The following is a 15,208-nucleotide window of genomic DNA, read 5'->3' on the forward strand; positions in this document are numbered from 1 at the left end:
AGAATCGAAGATCTCATCGATAGTAGTCCAACGGTGAAAAGACAGACGAAAACGGACGTCAGATGAAGAAGATATGATTTTCTAACGGAGTTTTCCTGTCCCGGCCTACTAAAAATAATATAATAAAAATAAAGTCAAAATTAGCCAACAGAGTCTAAACGAGAGTTGTAGAGCATGATCTCACCTACGCATGGATATAAAGAACGTCGAAAACGGAGCTCGTATGCGAAAGATATGAATTTATGAAGTTCGGAACACATAATTCGAGGTTGTGTCAGAGCTCACGAGGTGAGCACAGTGCTCACGACGTGAGCATAGACTGGACACCCTCCAGAGCAAGTGGACGAATGACGAACGCAATGACCTACTGTGCTCATCACGTGAGCACTTAAATCTCACGACGTGAGTGCAGAAAATGGCCATATAAATAGAAGTTGAAGGCCAGTCGAGTTTTGTTGCTCAATTCCTTTCCTCTCTCCCGTATTACATCGTTTTACGTGCAATTTATACCCCCAAAGCCCCCGGTATCATTCCCGAGACCCGAAGCAAGTCTCGAAGCCTCGAGGATCCCGAGAAGTAAATTTTTCGAGCCGAAACACTGCCCGCGAGAAACTTGGTTTTCAAGAAAGCATCCCGGTTTCACCGAAGAATACTACTCTTAGAGCCGTAGTGTTGTCCGATCATCTTCTGATCAAGTGAGTGTATATTCATTTTCTTCTAACACATAGATATGAAGTATTCTTTATAAAAAACGTGCTATGTGTTTATATATTATTTGTTTATTTGAACTAGTTGTTGAATGGATATTTTGTACAGGTTTCAAGCTATATATAAATGTATATATTTTATCTACTAATATGTTGGGTAGAACATGGGTAGACAGTTGGTGTATGATAAAATAAAATGATGAGAGGCCTCGATGTTGTTGTTGATCTAGTCATCTAGCGGAGTATGGATGATGACCACGGACTCTTTCTAGATAGTCCAGTGGAACGCTAGCAGGCTCATAACCTGTAGGTGTTGTGAACGATGTGTTCACCGGTGTACTCTATCCCCCTCATGGTTGTCTTTAGGACATCTATTGTGAAGGAAACCCCTTTGCAGTAATGTCCATCCCGATGAAAATCCTAGATTAGGTCCCTGGTAATAGATGTTGTTTTAGGGACGTAAAGTGAGGATAACGGGAATGGGTAATCGGGTTATTGTTGGTTGGTGAAATTAAATATAATTATTTATTGTGGGTTGAAAACCCTATATGCTCACCAGGCTCTCAAGCCTGACCCACTCAGTTTTCTTTGTATTACAGGTAGTGGCACGAGAGCATAAGTTGAATGACATTGTCAAGATATTTGTGGATTATAGACCAGTAGTTATATGTAACTGTTGTAAGGTCTATTTTGTATTGTTTATGCTTTTGGTCTGTATCGGAACATGAAATCCCGAGGTTTTGTTATATAATGAAAATACATTTCTTTACGAAATGCTTTGATAAATTCTTATCATATTTTGTTTTGGAAACAAATTTCGCAACTCTTTTAATCAAAGGATTACTCTGATTTTATTTAAAAGCATAAATTAAATCGTTCTTTTCTGGCCGTGATTTTGGGGATGTCACATTTGGGGAGCGAGTTTTAGCACGCTTCCACAAGATAATGGGAAAATACATAACTGGAACACTGATAGTCTAACCGGAAAATTTCGGGATTGAAGGCAAGCTTACACAAGCTTCAGCGACATATTTAATTGTTGGTAATAGTCATATAGTCACAACAATTAGTAATATTACTATTAATCATAGGGTACTTTTGGGTTAAAGTAAGGATAGAAAGTAAGCAACTAATGACACAAATTTTTTATTGGGGTCTAGTTTTTTAGTTAATTAAGGGATTAATTAATTAATGGGAAATTTATAGACTTAAGGACTTTAAGTGTAAAGATTTTAAAGTCAAATCATTTAGAATAATTACCAAACTTAGGATAATTGTTCCCAAGAGTTCAAAACCTTTTCCCTATAAATAGAGGGGTCAATGGTCGGATTTTTTGACGAGTTTTTCACTAGACAAACCCTTGATATAGTTATACTCTTCTCTCTCGAAACCCTATGTTTTCAAGAAGAATGTGGCGTGTACAGGGTTTCGCATCGAACCCATATTCTTTGTTTTGTGTTCATGGTGTTTTCTGGTTGGGTTGATATCAAAAGTTGTTGATATGTTCATTGGGTGCGATGTGGAAGAGGAGTTCTACTTTGGACTCTTAGCAATCTACTTTCCATCAAGATCTATGAAAATTTTAAAGGAATACAAAGATATGTTTACTTGTTTCTTCTGTTTATGTTTTGTTGCATTAGATCTGGCTAAACTTGGATCCGTCTTTTGTCTTATGGGATTCATTTGTTTATTTCTTCCAATGTGCCTTTATGACCTTTTAGATCCCTCAAAACCTAACGGTGGTTTCAAACCCACTTGTTCATGACTGATGCACATTAATTTAGTAATCTGATTAGATCACGAGACATGTTTGCATTTGTTCGGGCGTGTCCATTTTTATGTGGTGTGTTCGTTAATCTTTCGCAACATGTAATCTACAAAAAAAAAACAGAAACCCTAATTTATGCTAGTAGGACGCAATACATAGGGATCTCCCACACAGCGAGTCGATCACTGTTCATACATGAAGTTTTTTGTTTTTTGTTTCAAGTATGCTTTGAGCATACTTATGCATCTGACTCGAATCTCATGCAAATATGTTGGTTTTACAAAAGTTGGTGTAATGTCCCAAAAATTCATAGTAAAATTTTCATTTTAAAAGCACTTAAACCATACAAATGAGTTGTTCTAAAACTAATCAATGTGATTATATCATTTAAACATAAGAGTAATTATCATAAATAGTCATTGCGGAAAACTCTGGGGATGTTGTGCAGTCACGTCGGGCCCTTCCCTTTCGAACCGGAAATACCTGAAACCATAAACATAAACTATAAGCACAAAGCTTAGTGAGTTCCCCAAAATACCACATATCATACATATCATTAGGCCTAGCCTGCACATTAGGCCCAACCCCTAATAATGGGCCTAGCCCGCATACAAATGGGGATGGCCCATCATACCATGGGCCTAGCCCAACATACAATGGGCCCAGCCCTACATGCATGCCAATGGGCCCAGCCCAATATAGAATGCAAGAGTCACAAAGACAACTAGAATCCTACATAAAACATCCTAGTGGGTCAGCATTGGTGCCTTCGACCCACGGGTACAGTTAAGAGACTTTCCTAACTCACGAATCAGCTAAAACCATAGCTCCAAGCCTTGCAACCTCTGCTATAGCACTCTTGTCACATCATACAAGGTCCAACCTTAGTCTACATACTAAAACCAGCCATTTTGACCATAAACCAACCTAGGCCAAAAGTCAACGTTCATAGTTGACTTCAGTCAACTGCCATGTCATGGCCTTCCTTGGCTACGCTGTGGCCCTCATACAATCGCACAGACGGGAAATTCATAGTCGTCATGCCGTGAAGACCTATGGCTACGTCGTAGGCACTGGAATTCCAACAACTTAATGGATTAAGTTGATTCCTTCGATTCCAAGAGCTCCAAAGCTTACATCTAGTCCATTCTACGGTTTAAATGGATAAAGTTTCCAACTTTATCCTTTAAGACACCCAAAGATATCAAGATCTCCAACCCTAGGTCCAAATGAAACCAAATACCACAATGTCTTAACCATTAAGTCCTTAATCTAACAAATTCCTTAACCCAACCACTCCATAAGGGTTTCTAATACCAAATCTATCATAAAGATGAAAGCTTTATATAAATGCATGTCCAATACATGTCTAAAATCCATTTTAGGTCAAAATGAGCTTTAAAGACCAAAACTCAAGCAAATGACAAGAACTTCTACCAAAGACTAGATCCACAACATATGATGCTCTTGGGACTCAGGAGAGTCATAAAGTTGCCAACTTTATGAGATCCTTCCTTCCAAACTTGCCCAGTTATGAAGAACATGGGACAATATTCAATATCTAGCCACTTTAAACCATAAAGCAAGGAACTTAGACACTTACAAAGGTCTAGAGATGCCCAAAAGAGGCCTTTACTTCAGCCAAGAAGCACCACAATCCTTTCCAATGCCTCTTCTTTCTTCACAAGCAACCAAAGTTACAAAAATATACTCATAGGTCATAAAGAGGAATTAGGGTTAGGGTTTCTGAAACTTGAGGGTGATGGAGGCTGAAAATGAACCCTAGAAATGCTAAAAGGGGTTTAAATATGAAGCAAACCCTAAAAGAATCATGGGCTTGGACCAAAACAATTTCCACGTCGTGGCCATCCTTGGTCATCTCGTGGTGGTCCAATAAAACACGTAGTCCATTTAATTAGTTCCACGTTGTGGGCATCCTTGCACTACGTCGTGGCACATGGTTTACCCCTAAAACTTCATCTTTGATCCGTGATAGAAGTAAGCTTAACCATTCTGGAACAAGGGTGTTACAACTCTCCTCCACTTAAACTAGATTTCGTCCTCGAAATCATTCCTTACAACTTACTCTGCCAAACCTGGCATCCCTGCCAAACCTTCCTGGATATTAATTAGGACTGAGAGGTCTTCTTGAGCAAACGACTGCCTTCTGTTACTGATACCAAATCCCCAAACTTGGCAAAGATCACATACTCTGACGAAGAACGAATCCATAATCAACTATCTTAACCGATGAAGAGTAACCATCACTACTCTGCCCGAAATCCGGAAACCCAATACCTTGATTGTCTTAAATGCAGACAGAACCATTCTGAAACACAACCAATATGACTCTAATATGCTTCCTGAACCGAACAAAACCCTTCCAGCCCTGATTTATCCTGATGATACCACTGGAAAATAAAATCCTTGAGCAATCATTGCTACTGAAACGTTGCGGCAGACAAGGCTAGCAGGCAAGCGCCAGGCAAGGCTGGAGCGCTGGAGCCGTCTGGGCCATGCTAATGGCCCTGACGTCAACAACACTTTGAAGAAAAATCAATATTTCAAGTAACCTTTTCAACATCACTATTTTTGTTCCTAAGATCTTGGGTTTGACCAAGATCCTAAGTACATTTCAAGATCTTAAATATTTTACAAACCAATCTATCGTTTAAAAACATCACATCGCACTTAATAATTTGTTTACAAAATTACTTTATTAATTTTTTAACAATACAATTTGGTGTCATCCGTAGGACAAGTGGTGTTATTTTATTTTTCTTGAGATTGTTCAAAAAAGTTTTTCTATGATTTTCTCACTTACACCTTTTTGCAAAAAAATGTCTACTCTGCCAAAATTCACTTCTAGCACTACTCCATCTATTTCTGTTGGTGAAAACCTTCCCACACCTCCTGCAATTAACCCACAAAGAAAGAGTATTGAATTCCCCATAAGGGCTAATGTCGGTTATGGTTTCCAATACCGAAGTCATATCTATGTTGACAAGAATTGAGCAGGGTATCACTAAAGAGGGTGAAACCAACAAGATACTATTTGGAAGAATAAAGAAGCTAAGCTCAAACTCAATAAGGCCTATGGAAACTACTCTAACCCCGTCTTCATTCTTGTAGCCCATCATCTTGAACTTCAAAACTGGTGCATCTTTAGAACACCAATTCGCAGACTTCATCTCAAGGCACGTGCCTATCTTCACAGATGGTGCAACTGCCAGCACGGGAGGTCCTACTGCCCAAGATCTTGTAGGAATATTCAACATCCTACCTAATGCCCAAGATATGGGGATAGGTCCGGTCATGAAAAAAAAACTCAAACAATTGAGAGACGTGATCTCAAGTGTACCATCTATGATTCATTCAACCTATACCATAGGTGTCACCTGTTGGCCATAGGGTCTCAAGATTCACACCCCTTATCTGTGACATCAAAGTTCCAAAGAGGTTCAGACACCCAACATGAAGATGTATGATGGGACCACAAATCTTGAAGAACATGTTGTCCAATACAAAGAACGCATGGAGATTGTTCTGATTCCCTAACATCTTAAGGAGGCTTGTCTATGTAAGGGTTTTGGTTCAACCCTTATAGGATTTGCATTAAAATGGCTCTTAAACATTCGTCATTACTCTATTACTTCTTTCTCACATCTCATTAACTTGTTTAATAATCATTTTTCTTATAGTTTGAGAAACTAACAAGTGAAATTTACAAAGTAACCCAAGGAAGTGACAAATCCTTAAGGGATTATGTTAGCAGGTTCGGGAAAGAAACCCTAGATATTCCACGTCTAGTTGTTGCAACGGTCATGGAAGAAGCCCTATTACCAGGTACATTCCACGTCTATATGTTACCAAACTTAAAGATAATTAGTCTGAGCCCTGATATTTATCTGTTCGGGTTTGAATCTTTGCCTTAAAAATAGAAATGCATATACCTGGAGTTAAGAGTTAGAGAAATCGATCAAAACCCAAGAAAATCTGGTGGTGCTCAAAAAAGATCCAGAAAACCCTAAACACATCCCATGCGTCGCGTTGCTCTGATCCCTATTCATAACATTTTGATTTTCGGGGTGCTTTCTGTTTGGGTGTTTTCCAGTCTGTTGTTTGCTTCTTGGTGCGATTATGAAAGAGGGATTCTCCATTGGATCCTCCAAAGTTCGATCAACTGGCAAAGTCTAAGAAATAAAAGAACACAAATATATGTTTTCTTTCCCTCTTGCTTTGCTATATATTAGTTGCCTAGATTCGGTTGAACTTGGTTCCTATTTTGAGTTATAAGTTTTTATTATTTGTATGCTCCTAATGTCGTATTTGTGGCTTCATAATCCATCAATGGTATCAGAGCCTACTTGTTTACATCTATGGCATTTAGGGTTTATGTTCTTGTGTGTTAATTGAGTTTCTACGCATCATATCTAATCTGACTATTTGTGAAATTTTGCTTAATTTCAAATTTGGATGATATGATGTTTATTTTTTGTTTCTAACTTACTTCAAACACTTTTCAAAAAACTTGTACCCTAAAATGTATAATATCGTTGTTTGTTCAACTAAAAATGCATTATATGTCTTGGATCGTATTTACTTTGTTTTTAAGTACAAACTTAGCTTTCTATTTTCCATACCAACTCATTCAGCCTTCAAAACCTCTAACCCTTGCAAGATATTATGTTTCAATATATATATATATATATATATATATATATATATATATATATATATATATATATATATATATATATATATATATATATATAGAGAGAGAGAGAGAGAGAGAAAGAGAGCTAGGTTCAAGTATTCTAACTAATTATTGTGTGGATGTAGAAATCAATGTGAGCCAATCATTTCAAAACCTAAATAAGGTAAATTTTTAATGTTATCTATTAATTAATTTTAGTAATTAAATAAATATTTAATTAATCCCTTTAATTTAGGCAAGATAGTTTAAAAATTATTTAAATAAGGTAAATTTTTAATGTTGTCTATTAATTAATTTTAGTAATCAAATGTATTTGTTCAATAATTATATATTTAAGAATGTTATTCAGACTATTATTCTGTAACAATATGTATGAATCTAAATTTGCATTACAATGTTTGAATATATAAGGATCATGTTATATTTCAACTGAATGTTCAAGAATGTTGTTTTTCTACAAGAATTTACTTCAATCAAAATATGTACTCTATCAGAATATATTCTGACATTTTCATAGAATATCATTATAACATAATTGCATTCTAAAAGAAAAAAAAAATCGAGTAAAATTAAAAAATATGTTAGAATTAAAAATGAACTAATTAAAAAAAATCAGAGTTCAAAATTAAAAGAATCAATATCCCTTAAAATCCAAAATTTTCATTAATTAAACATGTGTTTCTTAATTTAAACATATGTCTCCTAATTTAAATATAGGTAAATCATTACTTAAAATAATTAATTAGAATACACACAATAATTAATTAGAATACAATAACCTATATCCACACAATAATTAATTAGAATACAATAACCTATATATATATATATATATATATATATATATATATATATTTATATATCATTATTATATACAAAAACCTCATTGCTTGAGAACCCTCCATTTAAAATGAGAGGATGTTTAGAGGTTGACATGTGGGCAGCCTCCATATCAGCAAAAAGATCTAGCTGGATGTCACATGTTGGCTAAGTGGCGGTACACATCAGCCTAATATCTTGACATATAAGCATGGAAAAACTCCATTTGGATTTTGTACATTGAATCATCAGTCCACATCAGCTTTCCGCTCCTTCAAAACATCAGTTGCAAGCTGTCCTCCTTTACTTACCCACCGCCCCTTCCACTTCCTTCTTTCATGCCACGTTTCTTCCAAATTAACACTTGTATACCACCGCTTCTGTCAAATTAAAGAGATGGCTTCACCGTTAATTCACCAATAGTTTACTTCTACCGAGAAGGACATGATCCATTTTTCCTTTGAATCAACCGCCTCGATTCCATTGTCCCATTAAGAAAAGACACAAGAAACTGAATGATTGAAGGTCTCCTTCTTTTCCTCTTCCTCTCATCCTGTTGACGATCAACCATCGGCATCGCAACGACCCATCATCATCAGATTGGTCGACCTCGTGTCGCTGCCTCAATTCCCCTCTGTCAGTCGACCATCTCATTGCAGCCCAACCACCATCATAGATTCATATAACATCAGCTTTTTTTATTAATCAAGTCTAAAATTCATGAACGAAGAGTTCAAGGTCATGAGAAATTGGTAATCTAATCTCCAATGGTTCATCTTCTTATTATAATTTGAAATTCTGCTTGGGATTTTTAGTTGAGTTAGCTAGCAGACTCAAAAATCTAATTTTTACTTCATATATGGTTAGTTTTTTTAATAACAACTTCAAGTTGTTTACACCTCCTTTTCTTCTATACTCTTTTAGATTATTTAAGAGTTAAGGTTTGGTCGCTTCTTCTCCCTTTTTCCGTTTGACTTTTCTTTGGAACCCAAATGACTTTCAGCACTTATAAAGTGGCCATTCTTTCTGCTTTTTTTTCCGATTAGCTGTTTTCATTTTTTGGAATTAGTAATAATCAAAATTACCTTTTGAAGCATTACATGTCTACCGATTATACAAGAAGCGACTTCATTATGGCATATGTGTCATTAGAAAATTGTAATCGAAGCTTTCTGAGTATTCTCTTTTTTCTGTTAAACTGATCAAACGTGCAAGTTTTCAACTCGGTTTGTATGAATTCTTATGCATTTTTTTATGAGCTCATGTCGGATGCCAATGGCATGTTTGTTGAAATGCCTCAAAGAAGTTTCTTATCTATGAAGACATTAATTAGCGGATATGCTAATATTAGTTGCAAATTATCTCCTATCTTCATCTTCTTATTTGAATTTTTGGTTCTTGGTTTTACTTTCTTATTTATTTTTTAATATTTGATTTCCTAGATGAGTTTCATGGAGTAGCGGAGGTTGCAATTGATGATGCCAAAGAAAATGAAGAGTGTTGCACTACATCCTACACAACATTGTGGTTTCTACCTTCCGGTACTTTGATTATTCATATAGTGTAAAGGAAATTAGTTATTTTGAAATAATCAATTTTTCTAGCCATTGATGTAGTTAATATGATTGTACCCCAAATGTTTTTAGTTCTTTAATGATTTTTTTTCTTTCAGTCGACCATAGAATGCAAATTACATAAAGTCGACAGGTGTATTTTATAGGAGGAAACATGATTCGTTGATGTTGTGAAGGTATGCCTCTTCTTCCATCTTTTCATTTCAAGTGTTTAACAATTAACAAATATTTTACATACTATTTAGGAATATTTCATTTTGCCTTTTTTTTGTATAGTTTTAGTGTTCATGCATTTTTTTATTATCACTTTTGATTACTGTAAAGTCGAAATCTAACTTCAGTTTTTTCTTGGTTTCGTGGTAATGTTTACATGATAAGGAAATAAAACAGGTGTTTGAGCTCATCTCTAGCTGGTTTAAAAGTAAGAGCCAAAACCATGTGCTTTGATATCATTTTTCTCCATATGTAAAAAGAAAAATAAATGAGCGTTTTTTTTAGAATTTTATAACATATGTGCAAAAAAGATTAACTATTGTAGTTGATAATGTTCGTACTAATTTGTTTGGGACATAGTGTTTATATGATTTTATGTGAAAAGTTCTTTTTCTGCAACTAAAATTCAATTAAATATAACTATTGGGTTGGATACCATATCATATTGTAGTATGGAGCAACTGGGAAGGAAGAACTGGAAATAACATTTGATTTGTTGGCTGCATGTGAGTCGTTGCAAGTACTGTCTCTTCAAACTCTCAAAATATATAGTTTGATATTTTCTTTCTAAAATAGGATAAATTTTTTGGGTAATTTCTAAGTTTTCTTTACTGTTGGTTGCGACAATGTATTTGTTTTATATCTTTTTTATACCATCATGCTTATTTCAAATATGTGAACATCTCTAAATATAGTATTTATGTAGTTATGAGCTTGGAAGCACGAGCACACAAGATGAGGGTTTATTTCAATTCTTATTGTTATTTCATCCTACTTCCAACAAAAATATTTGCAGGCAATGTACATTGGTCTTTAGCCGTTATAGCAATGTATTTTAACTTTTTTTATTTATAATAACAATTTACATTGAGTGGATTCTTCTTTTGTTATAGACTTAACTAAAATATTACACTCTTCGTGGGTCGTGCTTAGCACGGCTTGTTAACGTTGCTAGTATATATATATGATTAGCAGATTTCAAACAACTTTTTGAAATTTCATAATGTATTTTTTCTTCCATTCATAAGTGCAAAATCTAAAATATAGTTTTCTTTATAAACAAAAACTTTTGATGTGAATATCCAATGTCAAACAGTATAATCATTTTTAATAGCTCAAAAAATTATTATAATTGGTTAAGTCGTTATTTCTAAATGTATTATCCCTAAAGTAACTATAGATTTTAATAAACATATATTCTTAAATTAGACTTATTTCCCATTTATTTTACTTTGAATCATATTAAACACACAATAAAAAAATCATAAAGTACAATAATAACTTTACACTTTTATCTAGGGATATATACACTAAAGTCTCAATATTTTCATCGATTTGACAAGAAAGTCCTAAACTTTATTTTTTTGACAGTAAAGTCCAAACTACTGGCAATTTTTGACACTTTTACCCTTTTTTTCCCGGTTAGCCGGTAATTATGACTTTTTTGTCAAAAAAAAATAAAGTTTAGGACTTTCTTGTCAAATCGTCAATAAGGACTTTACTGACAAAAAAATAAAGTTTAGGTCTTTCTTGTCAAATCGTTGAAAATATTGGGACTTTAGCGTATATATCATTTTTTTTGTTAGAAATTTAATGGTATGATACTCTTTAAGCATAAGAGTTATTGAAACATTTCTAGTCAGGTAGATCCTATTGAAATCCTTAATGTTTGCTTCTTGTTAAATCGTTCTTTTAATCTCAACAAACCGACATTGAAAAAAATGGAGATAATCAAGAATGAAAGAACCAGGGTTGTGTTGGCTTTTTGCAGTCCCAAAAATAGAGAAACAAGAAACCGAAAATAAAACAAAATTGCCATTTTTTCCCTTCTCCACATTCACACCCTTTTGACTAGGTATGTGTTGTTTGTGTTTGTATAATCTGTCCCCACTTTTTAGTTCAAGATTTAGCGACGAAGTAAGAAGAAAGTTTTACAAGTCTTTTCACCCTTGTAAAAGTTTCTTCTTGCTTCGCCGCCAAATCTTGAACTAAAAAGTGGGAACAGATTATACAAACACAAACAACACATGCCTAGTCAAAAGGGTGTGAATGTTGAGAAGGGAAAGAAGGGCAATTTCGCTTTTTTCGGTTTCTTATTTCTCCATTTTTGGGACTGCAAAAAGCCAACACAACCCTGGTTATTTCTTTCTTTCTTGATTATCTCCATTTTTTTTCAATGTCGGTTTGTTGAGATTAAAAAAAACTATTTAACAAGAAGCAAACGTTAAGGATTTCAATAGGATCTAGCTGACTAGAAAATGTTTCAATAACTCTTATGCTTAAAGAGTATCATACCACTAAATTTCTAACAAAAAAAATGATATATACACTAAAATCCCAATATTATCAACAATTTGACAAGAAAGTCCTAAACTTTATTTTTTTTGACAGTAAAGTCCTAATTGACGATTTGACAAGAAAAGTCTTTAACTTTATTTTTTTGACAAAAAAGTCCTAATTACCGGCTAACCGGAAAAAAATGATAAAAGTGTCAAAAATTGCCGGTGATTTGGACTTTACTGTCAAAAAAATAAAGTTTAGGACTTTATTGGGACTTTAATGTATATATCCCTTTTATCTACTTTACAAAACTTCATTACTTTAATATTTAAAGAAAATATCCGAAATGTTGGTTGATGTAGTATTTCCTATGCTTGATATTATAATTTGAAATATCCCTTTTTCAAAATAACACAAAAGATCAATGAGATAAACAAGTGATCAAAATTTCTTCAATATATTTCCAAAAAGACTTAAGACACTATACATTTAGTCAACACTAAATTAATTTCTTCATTAACCCCCAAAAAAAAGTGTTCCCAATATCTCAAAAACAACAAATGAGTTAATATTAGCTCATTGTTTTTTCATGTAGCTCCAACTTCAGTTCCTTGATCTCTCTTCAAAAAGTTAAGCTGTGCTTGTTTTGTTCGTTTGACACCAACTAAAAATTAAAAAATAATCCATCAAAATTATTTTTATTTAAATTTGTTGGTGAAAATGAATAAAAAGATTGAAAAAAAAATATTATTACCTTTTTCTTTGTTTTGTTTATTGGATTCTACTACGGTTGATTTCCATTCCTCATATTTGTGGTTGTCCTGACGTTTACGTTTCTTATAGGCTGAAAGCTGCAACACATTCCAAAAAATAAATTAAATTTATTTAGAAACAATTATTGGATACTATATAAAATATAATTTGTATAATTTTTTATGAGTTTTATTAAAGTTTGTTTGATATTGTCATATTTGATTGAATCAAAAGAATAAAACGAAAATATAAAGAAAAAGAAAAATGTTACTATTATTTAAAAACATATTTTGATCAAATAAAGATACGTTGCTAAATAAATTACATATAAATAATATTTCATGCAGTTTGAGTATTATGATATATATGAATTTTAAATAGTCCAAAAAAGTTAACCTAACACTTTCAAAAAAGAAATTGCTTGCAAAAACAGATATATAGAATTAAACACCAATAGATCTAAAATATATTTATAATAAAAACTTTGTTTAGTTGTTTTTGGAAAACAATAAATACATAATTTAACTAAGTACTGAACTGTTTTTTTGTAAACAAACATTATTTTTTAAGTCCCATTATAATTACCCAATTCAATTCCCTTTGATTATTGCATTATAATTTGTAAATATGTATTTAGGATAAATTAAAAAGGTTATATACATCTTCGCCTTCATCAGATGAATAACCACCATCCCCAGTTTGCCTTTTTTCAGGTAAAACATCCAACAAATCTGCAAATTGCAAAATCAAGCAATGATTATAAACAAATGTACACAAATTAATTTGCTTGAATTCTTAAATAGAAGTAATAAAAAGTTGTTGTAAATGAGATTTTAATTTTTACCTCTGTTCCCTTTCACAGACTTTGGATCTTTCTTTTCTTGTGCAACTCCAAAGACATCATGACAAAGGTCTTTCATTGATGTACATACCTGAATTGATTCCAACATTAAGATTTCATACAAAGATTGATTATTGATATATGTATGTGTAGACATTATAAATGATTCTTACACTTGAAAATTCATCTTCAGATGATCCAGAAAGTTCAATCAACTTAGTTTTATCGACTTTGAGCTGTAAAAGTAACCAAATTAGTATCAAAATGATGAAATAAACGCTTAAATCATTATTCATTAAGACGTACCTTGTTTTTTTTAGCACACAAGTAAAACCCTGCAGCTGTGAACACAGGCTTTGAACAATCAGTGGTAGCTCGTCTCCAAGCAGGTAATGATGACATGAATCGATCTCTGTATCTGTTATGGAATCGGATTTAGACGTGGGAGATTGATATGTGTTATGATTTATGAGCAATGTAAAATGGTTGTTATTTGTTAATGGTGGATATGAACTTACAGTGATAGTCCTTTTTTAACAAGAGGGATGAGCCTAACACATCCAAACTGGATAGCTAATTCCCTAATATCAAGCCGATTCCTACAATTCATCGCAAAATGATTATTCGATGTTTGATCTGATGTATGTCAATGGAATAAAAAGTAAGATGAATAACATACATGACGCCAATCCCGTTCTGCATCACATTGAAAGATCTAATGTAAGCCTTCTCCGACATCCCACTCAACTTTATTGCGTTTTGACGATCAAATAGAACTTGCTTCCTACAGTTATTAGGGATAAACAATCAGATTCATCATCAAAAATTAGAACGAAAGAAATTAACGACCTAGAAATGAATACGTCATTCTCGAATTCGCACATACATGTTAGCAGCAATCTCGAGGCAGATGAGAGCTTTGCAAGTTTCTCCCTACATTTTTACCAAATGAAACATTGTGGAAAATTAGGCATGGCAAATCTACTAATACAAGACAACAGTAAATGAAGAAACATCGTAAAAGAAGCTAACTACTTACGATTCCGGCATTGGATGAGTCGAATTGAAGATCGGAGATGCGACGGAGCTCAGCGGCTTTACGGACGACTTGCTTCGATTCCTTAAGCCCTAACTTCCTTGCCATATCGGACAAATCCATTTCAAGAGAGCGAGGGGGGAAAGGGAAACAATCAGTATTTGGCTTTCTGTAATTGTTGTGGTGAATGGCGGAAGATGATATCGACGAGCTACCATGGCGGGAATATTGAATCTGGTGTGTTTCTAGTTTTCGTTTGCCGCCATTCCGAAAAAACCAGTAGACGCCATTTTTCTTTCCTTGCTTTTTTTTTTTTTTTTTTTCAGTTTTATATTTTTCATTGGCAGGCTGTAATTAACTAATTATAATGTTAAAAGTATTAACATCCTCTTATTTGATTTTTAGCGCCAAAAGTGTGTAAGTTAATTGCCAATTAGCCCCCCAAACATTGATAAAATAACTTTGGAAAGTACAACATTATTAGGTTGGCCCAAAAGCAA

At 33.7% G+C, this 15,208-nt stretch overlaps 1 protein-coding gene across 1 annotated transcript; it reads right to left on the bottom strand.

Moving 5' to 3' along the window:
• Nucleotides 1-12,516: 12,516 nt before the first annotated feature.
• Nucleotides 12,517-14,992, bottom strand: ORC6 (origin recognition complex protein 6). Its single transcript, XM_079068019.1, has 10 exons — nt 14,712-14,992; nt 14,559-14,605; nt 14,352-14,456; nt 14,191-14,271; nt 13,979-14,090; nt 13,846-13,908; nt 13,676-13,763; nt 13,492-13,562; nt 12,833-12,929; nt 12,517-12,742 (listed from the first exon to the last, which is right to left on the bottom strand). Exons 1-10 carry the CDS (start codon nt 14,829-14,831, stop codon nt 12,666-12,668), a joined length of 861 nt encoding a protein of 286 aa, XP_078924145.1. The 5' UTR covers nt 14,832-14,992; the 3' UTR covers nt 12,517-12,665.
• Between the last annotated feature and the right edge of the window lie 216 nt (nt 14,993-15,208).

The sequence above is a fragment of the Lactuca virosa genome, chromosome 8, assembly GCF_052849685.1.
Source record: "Lactuca virosa cultivar CGN04683 chromosome 8, Lactuca_virosa_CGN04683_v6, whole genome shotgun sequence".
Lineage (NCBI taxonomy): Eukaryota > Viridiplantae > Streptophyta > Magnoliopsida > Asterales > Asteraceae > Lactuca > Lactuca virosa.